We start from the raw sequence: 12,307 nt of genomic DNA on the forward strand, positions 1-12,307 counted from the left end.
ATATCACACATTATAGGCTACTAGCTCTCATTTGTGAAGTAAAAAACAGACGCCAGATGGAAGCTGGTAAGCCCTTCAAGGGCGCTAATCCTCGAGCGAAGCTTGCAGCCGTCGAGATTCCCGAGGAGATGACAAATCCTTTCGTATCTTTGCATGATTGCATTGGTTCTCGGTAACGTCAAGCTCATGCTCGGTTACTATAATTATTCTTATACAGGCATCTCAACGAGTTTTTTTCTAATAACTTCAATAATCTCTTTGACTAACCCGAGACGCTTTGCTTGATAACCCATGATATCCGTTCTCCCGTTTTGGAGAAATTTCAAAAGCACGGAATCATCAATTTTGGAAAGACTCTCTCACTTTTGCTAAAGTCTTAAAAGCTCTTGGCCCAATTTCACTTTCTCTAATTGCCTCTTTTCATTATTTGCTCTCAAATTGACGCCCTGAGATCACTACAGAGCATTTGTTTACCTGTTTATAAAAGTAGACCTTTTCCAAGCTTGTTCAATTGTATTGAATCTTTTACATACTTTATAACTTTATGAGAAGTGGATGTAAACTTTCGTTAAAAAAAGCAGATCTCCATTCTATCAAAAGAAACAGTTCAGCAAAGATCGAGAAGCGGTACAATTGAGTTTATAAATGGGAAAATACAGGTATGAGCTTCCTGGAGAATCTTGCGTTTCTTGATGAGGCTGCTTTTGATATCAATGGGGAATGCACAAGGGCTTGGTCCATAAAAGGTACTCATGCCACTGTTACCCTACCTACTACGAGAGCAAACACAGCATCTATATCGGGTACTATCTCTGCTACAGGTTTGATAACAATCGGCGTAAAAAAGCCAAGACTTGCTAAGAAAAGAAAGACAAAAGGGTATGTAAGTTCAAGTACGGCAGCAGGCCACTATATCAGTTTTTTTAAAAATGGCTCTCAATGAAATGGACAAGCATCCGCTTATGAAAGGCCATTATGTAGTGATGGATAATGCGCACATTCACACGCATGAAAGCATTGCAAAGTATATTGAGGATCGAAGATACAAGTATATGTCCTACTTGTTTTCCTGAGCTTAACCCAATAGAGCAATTTTAGGTAATGATAAAGAGTAACATTAAACGTCATAGGCTTTTACAGGAAGACACTTTATCAAAAAGAATTATGGAAACCTATAATAGCATAGAAAAAAGTCACTTCAAAGGTTTTGTCTCGCATTCTTACAAGCGTTGGGATAAATGTAGAACAGAGAGCCCATGTAAATGATCAACAACAATTCCATTAAAACCAACAATGCAAAAGAATCAGGTAAGTAAAAATCAGAAAGCAATAAGTGTTTTTTATTACAAGTCATAAAAGATTGAAAAAAAAAAAAAAACCATTACTCAAAACGCAAGGTACAAGTTCTACCTTTGTTCTTGTTGCTATCAATCAGATTGTAGAAACATGAATATGCGGGACAAGAGCTGCTAACCGTTGCATCAATTTCCGAAGCAAGAACGGACTTGCACAATCACCAAAATGATTCGGATACTTGAACCAAAGACCGAAGACTTATCAAGTATATAAATGACGAGGGCTCTTCCAATGAATGCGGGAGTAATAATTTTGCCATGGGAAACACTACCTGCGCCAGAAGATACACTAGAATTTAGACTAATTTTACAGACACTACCTCTACCTACTACCTATGATGAATTCCAACAAAACCTTTGAAGGTGTGGCACCACGTTAAATATGAATTTATAAAGCTTCCATCTTAGTTTGTTTCTTTTCAAGAAGAAGAAAGAAATAAAAAGAAATGTGGTTATTGCTTTATATATGTTGTCAGTTCGATCAACAAAGAGCCAAGAGCAATCACGTGTAATTACATTAGAGAATATTACCATTGAAAAGTGTTAGGTTAGGCAGAAGCTTTGATAGTCTGAAATTGTATAGTGATGCCACATATAGTACTCCAAGGAAGCGCCCGTAGCATGTAGCGTTGGCCTAAAAGAAATCCTATTCACGCACTTAAAAGATCCGTAAATTGCGATTCTATGTAACAAATTGTTGAATATAGCAATCATCATTATAGGGATCCTCATGGCTTGCAATTGTACTTATCATGCGCAATAAGCAATTCTTGCAAAATGGTACAACCTCACCGTTGTGATTTCTCTTATGGTCAGCCTTTGTCTGGTAACTTGCTTCACCAATGTTGTTATTGTCATCCTCATCAGCACTGCTGTCATTGTTTTTTACACCATCATTATTGTTACTATTGTTGTCACTATCGTTATTTTTATCGTTGTTTCCATGATCGTCGTTATCATTATTAACGTTGCTATGCGATTGCGAATGGGGAATATCCCTTGCCAAGATTCTGAGGGATTCAGGATATTAAATGCATGCGTATGAGTCTCTTTCAATCACATTCATGCCAATTACCATAGGTCGAAATAGGTCGTATCCACGTAAATACGCCGCAATGGGGCTGCTTTTTTGTAAATGTTTTTTTTCGGCAGTTTCCTTGGGAAACACTACATACACCAGAAAATAGACTAACATTACGAGCGCTGCCTCTATTCATTGTCTATGATGTTGCCCAACAAAACTATTCATTATATAGCGTCAAAATAAACATGACTTTATAATGTTGCCATATTGGCTTGTTTTTTTTTTTTCAGGAAGAAGAGGTAAAAAAGAGTTTTTTCCTACTTTTATGTTATCAGTTTAGTTAACAAAGACCACTTAGCTCACGTGTAATTACGGTAAATTCACACTTTATATCAATGGACAGTCTTAGGGTAGGCAGAGGCTTTGGTAGTCTGAAATTGTATGGTGACAATATAGGTAGCGCCCCAAGGAAGCACCCGTAGCATTAACCTATTTTCTGGTGCATTCTCTGCTGCATGCAGTGTTGGCCTTTTCCTTTTTTCAGGATTGTTTGGTAAATATCCCAATACTAGACAAAAAGCTTGATCCAAAGTCAATGTGTTTGTTAAGCAGTTTGTAACAAGAAAGAAGGTGTATCTTAAAACTGAAGTTTGTGAATGTTTCTGGTTGAGTAAGACAATGGGAATTTTCAAAACGAAAGTCAAGCAGGGTATGGTATTGTAGAGGCTGTAGGGCCTGCCGAAGTTGCGCGGCACAGCTGACGGAATGTTCTCTTGTTGAGCGCAGGAACAGGAGGCTCAGGGAGCAGCTGCATGGCTGCCAGGAAAGGTGAGGCGTCTGGCGCAGTCGACAAGTCTGGCAAGAAAGGTTGAGGGCCTAGTTAGGTATACTGAGGAGGGATGAGTGGACGCACTAAAAAGGCTGCCAAAAGTAGGGCATGTTATATTTACATAGATCACACCTCTCTTAATTCTCTATTTATTCATTCTCAGCTAATAGACGACGCCAGATATTTGTAGCCGTCATCCCTCATATATATTCAGGTTGTACCCTCATTTAATAGTTCTTCTTTTTAAAATTAAATGTAGTCAATTGACTCTTCACTGTTTTACAGCTACATAAGCACATACATCACAGTAGTGCCATTTTACTCTTGTTGGTGGTGATTGGCAGATTAAGCAACAGATTATTAAAGTAGCAAATCACATATTATCAAATCAAACGCGGCTTAATACAAGGAACAATAGTGATTGACTGCAGAGCTGTCTATACCAGAATGCAGATATTATCATATCTACCACATTTATATCGAATCTAGTTTCGACATGAACATAATCAGGCAATATAAGCTGCATTTAAAGAGCAGTATTATGACAACAATCGGCTACGTCCGGAAATCAAAATCAGCAGAATCACATATGACACGTTGCCGGCTGATCAATAAGATGATCAAGATACAGAGAGATAAAAACCTCTGCACTAAAGTATATGTTTCAAAGAGATAAAGTTGTCAACTGTTTGCTTCTGGAGCAGTTAAAAGATTGTGATGGATCTATTCAAGGTAAATAGTTTGGTGAAAAATAGACATCTATTAAATAACAATACTAAACTGTTAGATCTGATATATCAACTTGAGAGCAAGTTCAGCAAAGCTCGGCTTGTAGTTTTAGACTACGCTAGTTTATTGACAAATGTCGATGACAGTAAGTCTTTTTGGCAAACACTTGGTGTAATCAAAAATGCACTCAAAAATAAACTAATGCTATGGACGTTTTCTTGGGGCGCTACAAGTGACATCGCTTTACAACTTTACACTGCTAAAATCTCTGTCTAACCTAAAGCTTTCCAGTTCACTCTCTCTGATATAAAATACGATGCCATCATGGTTATACGTGTTCTTGCATCTTTGTTGATCAGACTGACAACATAAAACTAAAATAACAACATTTCCTTTTTATCTCTTTCTTCTTTTTAAAAAAAAACAATCCAAGATGGTAACCTCATAAAGTCATGTTAGGTTTAATGGACAGTGCAAAGCCTCGAAACTGTGAGTACGCTTGTTTTCCTGAAGCGCCTCGTTGTGGTGAATTTATGGAGCCAGTATTGTTTAATCTATGCTGAACCTGCTACGTTAAAGAGAGAAATAGCGAATTTGTTTTCATGAAATAAAAGGTACATATAATTCTTTAATATTAAAGTACATACCTTTCTTTCCAAAACGATGAGCAGTTGTGGTTTTATTTTCAGTCTATCAGTAGATGAAGAAAGATCGTCCAAGTTTATTAAGATAAAGCCTTTTCCTTCGCCCTTTTTCTATGAAAAGTTGAATAGAAGTGTTATACAGAAGCCAATAAGAAAGTGTATAGAATCAAATATGATAACCTTATGTATTAATTAAACATACCTTTACTGCTATTTCTTGAAGCAGATGCTCTGGTATGAATGCAAGTTAATACGATAGAACTCACTATATTAAGAAAGCATAATGAAGTGAATTTTACCCAGACTCTAAGATATAAGGCAGTTTATCAAAACTTTCAAATAGGCAGCACAAGTCCTTTTCTTAAAGGTATTTGTTCTCTTAGGGTTATCTTGCACTTTATTGGTGAATATTCTTTCTCATTTATTTTACCATTCACATACCAAAGCTTGTTATCAAGACTAAATTCACTATCAACAGTAGCTGATATGATCTTTGACGAATCGCTGGTTTTGCAGATATCAAATGTCGTGTCATCACTTTCCACAAAGTCACTAACATAAACTTGGCTTATGAACTACCGGAAATTTTTCCAGTTGAACTGCGACGGATACAACAGCTCCCAGCTCTGATGGCTAATATACTTCTTTTAGAGGAGTGGGTTAGAGGTAAACAAAACTGCTATAAGAGTTATCATAGCAAACACATTGGCTACCATCAGTGTATTTGGTTGTATTGCCCATTACACTACAACGTTCAACTAGTTATGCCTTCCAACAAACGTTTTCCTTAGTTAAATTTGCTTTATACTCAAGTATCTGATTTTATCAACAAATTCCTCGTGAATCTCAAGGAAACTATAGATTCAAAGCATCAGATAACCTTTGGATTATTTCAGCAACACTTTTTTCTCTTTTTATATTAAAATTGATTTTTAGATCGCCTCCTCCAAATCTGCTACAGCTTTTTTGCCAAAGAAACTATAAAATAATATGCTTATATTCAAAGCATGCAACAATCAGTATTGCAGAATCTTTATACTTTTTATTATTTACGTTATAGGAGACTTTGTAGCTCCACAAGGTATATGCCCAGGCTTTCTTGTGTAATGTCAATAAATACACTCTCTGTTGCTTGACTTCAGTGCCTCTCTCACATAAAAGTACGGCGTCACTTGCATTTACCACTCTTAGTCTAGTTAAGATAGCTTTTATTTTCCTCTTCAGGTCACTATAAAAGAGAAAATGAATTGGAATACAGTCTTTTCTTTAAGTAATGTCGCATAATTTGAAAATTTATAATACAAATTATACAAAATACGACACCTTGGAGCGACATTACTTTCTGGAAATAGTGTATAACTAAAAACTACAGGATAGTCACTTGCAGGGTAAACTTCTCAATAGAGTGGCTACTGCTATGAAAAGGTCCATTTTACTAAATGAAAAACCTTTGACATTATATATAATTAGAGGCACATCAATTTATAGCCGGTTGGATTTTAGTTCGTCTACTGCTTCTTTCAATGTAACTGACTGTCATCAACCTTGGATGCAATGCTATAGACTTGTATCTTGAAGAATATTGTTTTGCAAGATTACCTGTATTTACTTGGCATAATGACAGTGAATGCATACAAGTTATTTGAGGACAACACTTACCAATGCTAGTGCTTTTTTTTAAGATGAAATAGCGACATTACCTTGGGTAACTGTTTCTGGATTACAGACCCCTTGAAACACTAGGCGTTTTCATGGTTACACCATCATTTGGAGTTCACCAAAATTCCGTGCAAATGTTTCAAAGTATAATGGTAAACGTTGCAAATAACACAAACTAAATATTTTATTCATGCAACGTAAACCAAAACGAAAGAGTCAAATGCAGGTGCGTATGTTTATATTACACAAGGATAGCGCGTCATTGTTTCCAATTATTAAATAACAACAAACGCTCATACTTTTGCAGTTTCAGATAAAGAATTTTCTCGAGCGTAGAGGCGTCAACCGGACATCCTGGGTTTGTTATAAGTCACTCAGTTTAGTCTAGAATGAACTGCTTAATATTCATGAATATACAACTTTTTATAACTCAATCATTTACCTTGATTAACTATTCAAACAAATAATATCGCGCAACACTTATATAGATTGCCTTTCATAAAGCAACACAATTCATAATACACCTGCCTTTCTTTTTGTCAGCTGATCCTTATGTTTACTGTTTGTTGTATACTTCGGCCTTCTTTAAGGTTATGGTATCCATGTAATACATTCCCATGTAGATAAATTACGTTATGTTTCGTGAACGTATGCAAGGCTATGAGGAATATTTGATTAGTTGATCTAGCCGAGTTTCAGATGAATACACCCATGCTTTTTGAATATAAATAAAGCTCGCGATTCATTCATATATTCTTTCTTTGCGTTATTGCATACAAGCTGAAAACATGAAGGTTATCTCTGCTGTTCTCTTTGCTCTTGGCTCTTTTATGGTCAAATCTACTGTTGAAGGCTACCACATAATGGACAACTACCCATCTCGTAACTGCCACTCTGATCCAATGGGTGATGACAGACTTCAAATCTGCTGGAAGGCTTGCTTTTCTGAGAAGCCCAGATGTCCTACAGGCTGGGAACCAGACAGAGTAGGCCACTGCTGGACCTGTTGTCGTAAAGAAGACAATGAAGACTACGATATCATGAATCCAAAAGTACATGTTACTCTTTAACAATAAAGTACACATCTTTCTTTCCAAATTGGTACGAAATTGTCTTTTTTGTATTTTCATAGTCTACCAGTAGATGAAGAGATGTCGTCTACGCTTCATAAGATAAAGCCTTTTACTTTCGTCCTTTTTGTATGAAAAGCTGAATGGAATGTCATAAAATTCGATAAACTGTCAAAAAAGCAGATAGACCAAGATTTTACTTAACTTTATGTACTGCGCCTTGCCTAATAGAGGTAAAGATGGATAGTCTAAGGTATCAATGAGATATTCTTTTTAATAGTATTCTCTTGAATCATATGCTCTCAGTATGAGCTTATTAAAGTTATTCAGATATTGTTAATGTATAGAGCTGTAATCTGTTAAGCAAGCGACGTCAAAACCAAAAAAAAAAAAGGAAGCTTCACAACTACAAATTATTTATTTCTCTAGGAAAAGAAACAATTCAATAGATTAGCAGTTACATGCGTTCACATCAACATAGATCTTGAATGCACTTTGCACAGACGATCCACCACGAGTATCTTGGTTATTGCCACGACATTTTTGAACTATTTCTTTACAAGCATAAGTGATATCGTTTGAGCGAACTCTATCGTACAGATTTCCACGAATGTACTCCGCTCTGATATCAACGACGGCCTTTCTTCCGCTTCCAGTGTTGTAAGGACCATACGTTATTTGCATAGGATAATCCTTGCCGACCAACTTGTTTGAAAAGTCGCTGGAAGCCTTTTTACAGGCTGCCACGACATCACTGATATAACCCCAGTGGCCGCTACCGTAGCATTGGGTGGATTCTCGCTTATCTAAGGCAGCGTTGCCTGCGTTTGTGGGCTGAGCTTGTACCAAAAGAGGAGCAAATACCAAAAGACTAAGGAGATAATTTGTAGAGACCATTGCGCGGATATATAATTCGTATGATTTTTTTCTTGAGAAATATATATTTGAATTGATTAATACATGTACACGTATTTATATAGTTTTCGTCCTGGTATGATCGTCTATCATAAGCTGAGGCATGATATGTAACGGTACACTAGATCGAACGTCTTCATTTTAAATGTCACACAGGTGCAAGTCATTACTGCGCTGATGTCTGATTTGGCAAAGCACATATGGAAACCTTACAGCACCAGTTACCAAGCCTTGTATTCATTGGTTGGCCTGTTTTATTGAAAAGGATAATGCTCTTAGATCAAAAGCATCATTCGTTGTAAAAAGCGATTTGTATACTCTGGGAGCATACAGTATGCATAAAATTTTAGGTAATACGAAACTGACTGATCAACAGAACTGAAGCAAAAGAGTGCGATTATAAGGCCTTAAGGCCCTTTTATGTAAGTGTAAATATATCAAGAATAAGTTAAAATACATATGACCTAGCACTATACTACCATTATGTCTATATAGTACGGCAGAAACAACACTTATCTTTACATTTTCGGGGTTGCAGAGTATAATAACCCGATAATATTAATGTGTACATCATCAATGAGGTGTATTTCTGTTTATAAACTCCTGTACTTGCGCAGTTCATGTTTCAATGATATAACTCAACTGCGCTTTGTATACATGGTTATGTTTTAGAAATGAAAGATCGGCTTGTTCCGAAAACTATGGCCGCTTGTTAGTTACGAGCTTTTTATGATACAGAGTCACTGGAGTCTTGATTTTATGCGCTGCCATCAGCTAAATACACTGTTCATTATGGATCTACAATCAGATCAAAAAGAGACCGTCCTACATTGTGCAAGGTATCAAGTGCATATTACACACAAGAACATTGATAGACATGCCAAATAAGTATGACCAATGTTACATGCATTAGAAGACACAGAACGACCAACCTTTCTACAAAGATTGAGTAAAGTGATGTCGTTGATAAGCGTGGTTATCTTTAGCTTATGGATTATATCATTGACTGGAAAACGCATAACTCTTTAAACTGTTGATGATTAGTTTGACTATTATGTGCTTTATCAACATAATCACATGCCTATTACTACGCACGCTGATAAACAAGGCTGTTTAACGGAAGTAATTCTTAAGCATGATCTACGGGGAACAAAACAAGCCCAGATTTCTTCCAAACTGATACTCAGAAAGGCCTTGAGTGTAAAGACAGGTGCTATAGAACAAACAAGATCTTGAGCTCTCTTTATCACCCCTTCAAGATACATATTATATTCAAGCCAATCATATCAAGTTTGAACCATAAACAAACATTAGTTTAATTCTAATACAAGGAAATCTATGCTAACAGCTCTGGATGCTCATCCCAAAATTGTTGACCGATAATATCTTCATAAACGGCGGTTGGTATCAGCTTCGTCCGTGTCACCAACTCTCCTGTACGCGGTGATGTTGAGGTGACCTCTGTCTTTTTACGTATGATGGTTGATCCTTTTCGATAAATAGGGTCTATATTGTTGTAATTGATATTGAATGTCGAAAAAAGAATTTCATTCTTGTCCTTTGCAAAGGATCCCTAACGGAAAACACTAAGTATTATTCACACACCTACAAATAAAAAGTATACCCTTAGTTTAGCCTCAGCTTCAGATTCCTTCATGCCTGACTTGACCAAGGCCCAAAAAGTGGTATTATAAAGGTTATTGATATGACAATCTGCTTGACGCCAATTGAGATAATCACGCAAGACTTGATCATTAGGATAACACACAACGCGAGAGTCAAAGCAAGGTGCGTACTGTAGCTTTTCATTTCCAAAATACGTTGACCAGTGCATCACAAAGTTGGACGCAAATAAGGAGACGATCGTCGATGCTATCTTGCTGCTTCGACGTGAATACAGGTTGGTCGTCTTGGGGAGAACAAAACTGTATTCGTCACTCTGTCCATATGCCATTGTGATATCCTTGATATCCTTCATGACTTCAATAGCACAACGATTCATCAGATCGATCGATCGACGATCATTGGGTTTTTCAAAGTTGTGAGTTTGAGAAAATCTAGTCATGATCAACATAAATCTCTATATATTTCTTTGTTTTTCAAACCTGCCTATGAAAGCCTCGTCCGTCTACTCGAACAACCAGCCAAGTGTTTGGCAGCATGTTGTCCGCCAACTCAAACTGTCTGACATATTCATATTTGGAATTAGCCATATTTCTATAAAGAACCACAAAAAATTAAAAAAAAAATATTTCTCTCCCCCTCTTAAAAAAAAAAAAAAGAAATGCAAATGACACTTTTTATTGTGAATAAATATGTACACAGATTAATAAGGACGAGAAGGAAGTTGAGTAAGCAAAATGTTGTATCTCTTCTTGATAGTAATACGGTGACGAGAGTACTTGTCGTCAGGAGAGAATCTAGCAGGGTGAGCAGATTTGGTGGGCATGCCGGTGGGATCTACTTTCTATTGGATTCATTAGTATCTTAAATCAGTCGTTATTCTTTGATATATATATATATATATACCTTAAGAGTGTAGATACGTTCACCCTTGTCATTCAAATAATACATCAAGTACATTTTATGTTGTTTAAAAAGATATAAAAAAAAAGAGAAAAAGTTCCTAAAGCAGGTTCAATCAAGGTTGTGACTTTATCTAAGCCACGGAACGAAATTAACCCAAGACACACAGACAAATAATGTTTCTCTTTTTTTGTAATGAAGATTCAGTGTATTGGCAATAATGTATTCATTTGCAGAACAAGACAACTCAAGATATTATTTAACTGTCCACTAGAGACAAAAACACTAAATAAACAACAGCAAGAACAAGAACAACAACAGGAAACGCGTTCTGATCTCTCTTTTATCTTGTCGCGCTATTTTAGCGAGCAAGGTAAAAGAGCGACAGACACACAGTATTCTTCAGTGACCAGCGCAATAAATAATTGTGATGAACAGACTGTGTTTAGAATACCAGACTTTCGATTGATTGATATTCACACCATTGACCTTGTTGTGATTGCAAATAGTGAATGTATGCTTGGATTACCTTATTTAACTGAATATATGGGATATAAAGGAAAAATTATTGCTACTGAACCAACCATTGAATTTGCAAAGTAAAAAGAAAAAAAAAAAAGCATTAGAGCTGTTCTTTTGATATGATATGTAAATAGACAACGTATGGAAGAACTCGTCATCTATCACAGCCAAAACATATCATGCATCGACCCAGGCTCATCCCGATACCTGACTCAGCTTCTACCCAGCTCGAGTATTCCTGAAGGTTGGCGATCGATTTATACCCTGAGAGATATCGAAAGCTGTATTGAAAAGATTCAACCCGTACGATATAATGAGAGTTTACTCTTATTTTCTACACTGCGTCTTGTCGCTCATAGCTCTGGCTACTGTCTTGGTAGTGCCAACTGGTTGTTAGAAACGAGTTTTAAGAAAATCGTCTTTTTATCAACAACCTCTAATTTCAACCATTTGCATCCTGCTCCTTTTGACCAAACCGTCTTGGCGGATGCAGATGCTGTTATTGTTGCAGACGTGGTTGAGCCTTCTTCGAATCATATTTCATTTGATAGAGCCATGACCAAACTACTTGCACATACGGGTACGCATATATATATATATAAGTTTTCAACACTCTTCTTATTTTCTTTTAGCGCGAGCCCTTCGATCCAATCATAATGTCTTGATCGCTTCTCCTTCTATGAACATATTATTTGATCTCATCGGCATGATTCAAGCCTATCTCAAGTCGATAGGCGGAAAAGAGATCGGTCCAGATAGGCACGATATACCCATGTACGTGGCGAGTCCCATTGCAGACAAGAGTTTAAAGTACGCCAACATTTGTGGTGAATGGATGAATTTAGATCGACAAAGTTTATTGTACGAGCCTCATATGCCTTTACCCCATGGTCAGTTGATGAAGACAGGCGCCTTAAAGGTCATTCCATCACTTGATTCGACTGTCAAGCCAGAAATAAGGCAGCCTTGTATCGTCTTTGCTGGAGACCCTACATGTATCCATAAAGGCTCGATTGCTTGGTTCATGAATCGAT

The 12,307-nt window shown here is 36.8% G+C and overlaps 6 protein-coding genes across 6 annotated transcripts; 3 read left to right on the forward strand and 3 right to left on the reverse strand.

Moving 5' to 3' along the window:
* The first annotated feature begins 3,429 nt into the window (after positions 1-3,429).
* Positions 3,430-4,247, forward strand: RHIMIDRAFT_274377 (uncharacterized protein). Its single transcript, XM_023612452.1, has 2 exons — positions 3,430-3,940; positions 3,996-4,247. The coding sequence occupies exons 1-2, from the start codon at positions 3,868-3,870 to the stop codon at positions 4,211-4,213; spliced, it is 291 nt and encodes a 96-aa protein (XP_023461265.1). The 5' UTR covers positions 3,430-3,867; the 3' UTR covers positions 4,214-4,247.
* A 2,677-nt stretch (positions 4,248-6,924) lies between these two features.
* RHIMIDRAFT_274378 (uncharacterized protein) lies at positions 6,925-7,528 on the forward strand. Its single transcript, XM_023612453.1, has one exon. It carries the CDS (start codon positions 7,029-7,031, stop codon positions 7,308-7,310), a length of 282 nt encoding a protein of 93 aa, XP_023461266.1. The 5' UTR covers positions 6,925-7,028; the 3' UTR covers positions 7,311-7,528.
* A 180-nt stretch (positions 7,529-7,708) lies between these two features.
* On the reverse strand, positions 7,709-8,239 carry RHIMIDRAFT_274379 (uncharacterized protein). Its single transcript, XM_023612454.1, has one exon. It carries the CDS (start codon positions 8,205-8,207, stop codon positions 7,761-7,763), a length of 447 nt encoding a protein of 148 aa, XP_023461267.1. The 5' UTR covers positions 8,208-8,239; the 3' UTR covers positions 7,709-7,760.
* A 1,537-nt stretch (positions 8,240-9,776) lies between these two features.
* RHIMIDRAFT_274383 (tRNAHis guanylyltransferase) lies at positions 9,777-10,482 on the reverse strand. Its single transcript, XM_023612456.1, has 2 exons — positions 10,335-10,482; positions 9,777-10,282 (listed from the first exon to the last, which is right to left on the reverse strand). The coding sequence occupies exons 1-2, from the start codon at positions 10,436-10,438 to the stop codon at positions 9,823-9,825; spliced, it is 564 nt and encodes a 187-aa protein (XP_023461268.1). The 5' UTR covers positions 10,439-10,482; the 3' UTR covers positions 9,777-9,822.
* Positions 10,482-10,952, reverse strand: RHIMIDRAFT_295830 (snoRNP pseudouridylase box H/ACA snoRNP complex protein). Its single transcript, XM_023614216.1, has 2 exons — positions 10,755-10,952; positions 10,482-10,692 (listed from the first exon to the last, which is right to left on the reverse strand). Exons 1-2 carry the CDS (start codon positions 10,806-10,808, stop codon positions 10,552-10,554), a joined length of 195 nt encoding a protein of 64 aa, XP_023461269.1. The 5' UTR covers positions 10,809-10,952; the 3' UTR covers positions 10,482-10,551.
* Positions 10,947-12,301, forward strand: RHIMIDRAFT_295831 (uncharacterized protein; the record flags this gene model as incomplete). Its single annotated transcript, XM_023614217.1, has 4 exons — positions 10,947-11,350; positions 11,408-11,853; positions 11,906-12,216; positions 12,281-12,301. 4 exons carry the CDS (start codon positions 10,947-10,949, stop codon positions 12,299-12,301), a joined length of 1,182 nt encoding a protein of 393 aa, XP_023461270.1.
* Positions 12,302-12,307: the final 6 nt, after the last annotated feature.

Source organism: Rhizopus microsporus (assembly GCF_002708625.1).
Source record: "Rhizopus microsporus ATCC 52813 unplaced genomic scaffold scaffold_33, whole genome shotgun sequence".
In the NCBI taxonomy this organism is placed as follows: Eukaryota; Fungi; Mucoromycota; class Mucoromycetes; order Mucorales; family Rhizopodaceae; genus Rhizopus; species Rhizopus microsporus.

What these genes read in the sequence shown, in the direction of transcription:
- RHIMIDRAFT_274377 (XM_023612452.1), top strand. Translation starts at nt 3,868, where the DNA reads ATGTTTCAAAGAGATAAAGTTGTCAACTGTTTGCTTCTGGAGCAGTTA. An exon ending in TTGTGATGGATCTATTCAAG is followed by an intron (nt 3,941 to 3,995) that starts GTAAATAGTTTG and finishes CTAAACTGTTAG; the next exon opens with ATCTGATATATCAACTTGAG.
- RHIMIDRAFT_274378 (XM_023612453.1), top strand. Translation starts at nt 7,029, where the DNA reads ATGAAGGTTATCTCTGCTGTTCTCTTTGCTCTTGGCTCTTTTATGGTC.
- RHIMIDRAFT_274379 (XM_023612454.1), bottom strand. Translation starts at nt 8,207, where the DNA reads ATGGTCTCTACAAATTATCTCCTTAGTCTTTTGGTATTTGCTCCTCTT.
- RHIMIDRAFT_274383 (XM_023612456.1), bottom strand. Translation starts at nt 10,438, where the DNA reads ATGGCTAATTCCAAATATGAATATGTCAGACAGTTTGAGTTGGCGGAC. An exon ending in GACGGACGAGGCTTTCATAG is followed by an intron (nt 10,283 to 10,334) that starts GCAGGTTTGAAA and finishes GATCATGACTAG; the next exon opens with ATTTTCTCAAACTCACAACT.
- RHIMIDRAFT_295830 (XM_023614216.1), bottom strand. Translation starts at nt 10,808, where the DNA reads ATGTACTTGATGTATTATTTGAATGACAAGGGTGAACGTATCTACACT. An exon ending in AACGTATCTACACTCTTAAG is followed by an intron (nt 10,693 to 10,754) that starts GTATATATATAT and finishes TGAATCCAATAG; the next exon opens with AAAGTAGATCCCACCGGCAT.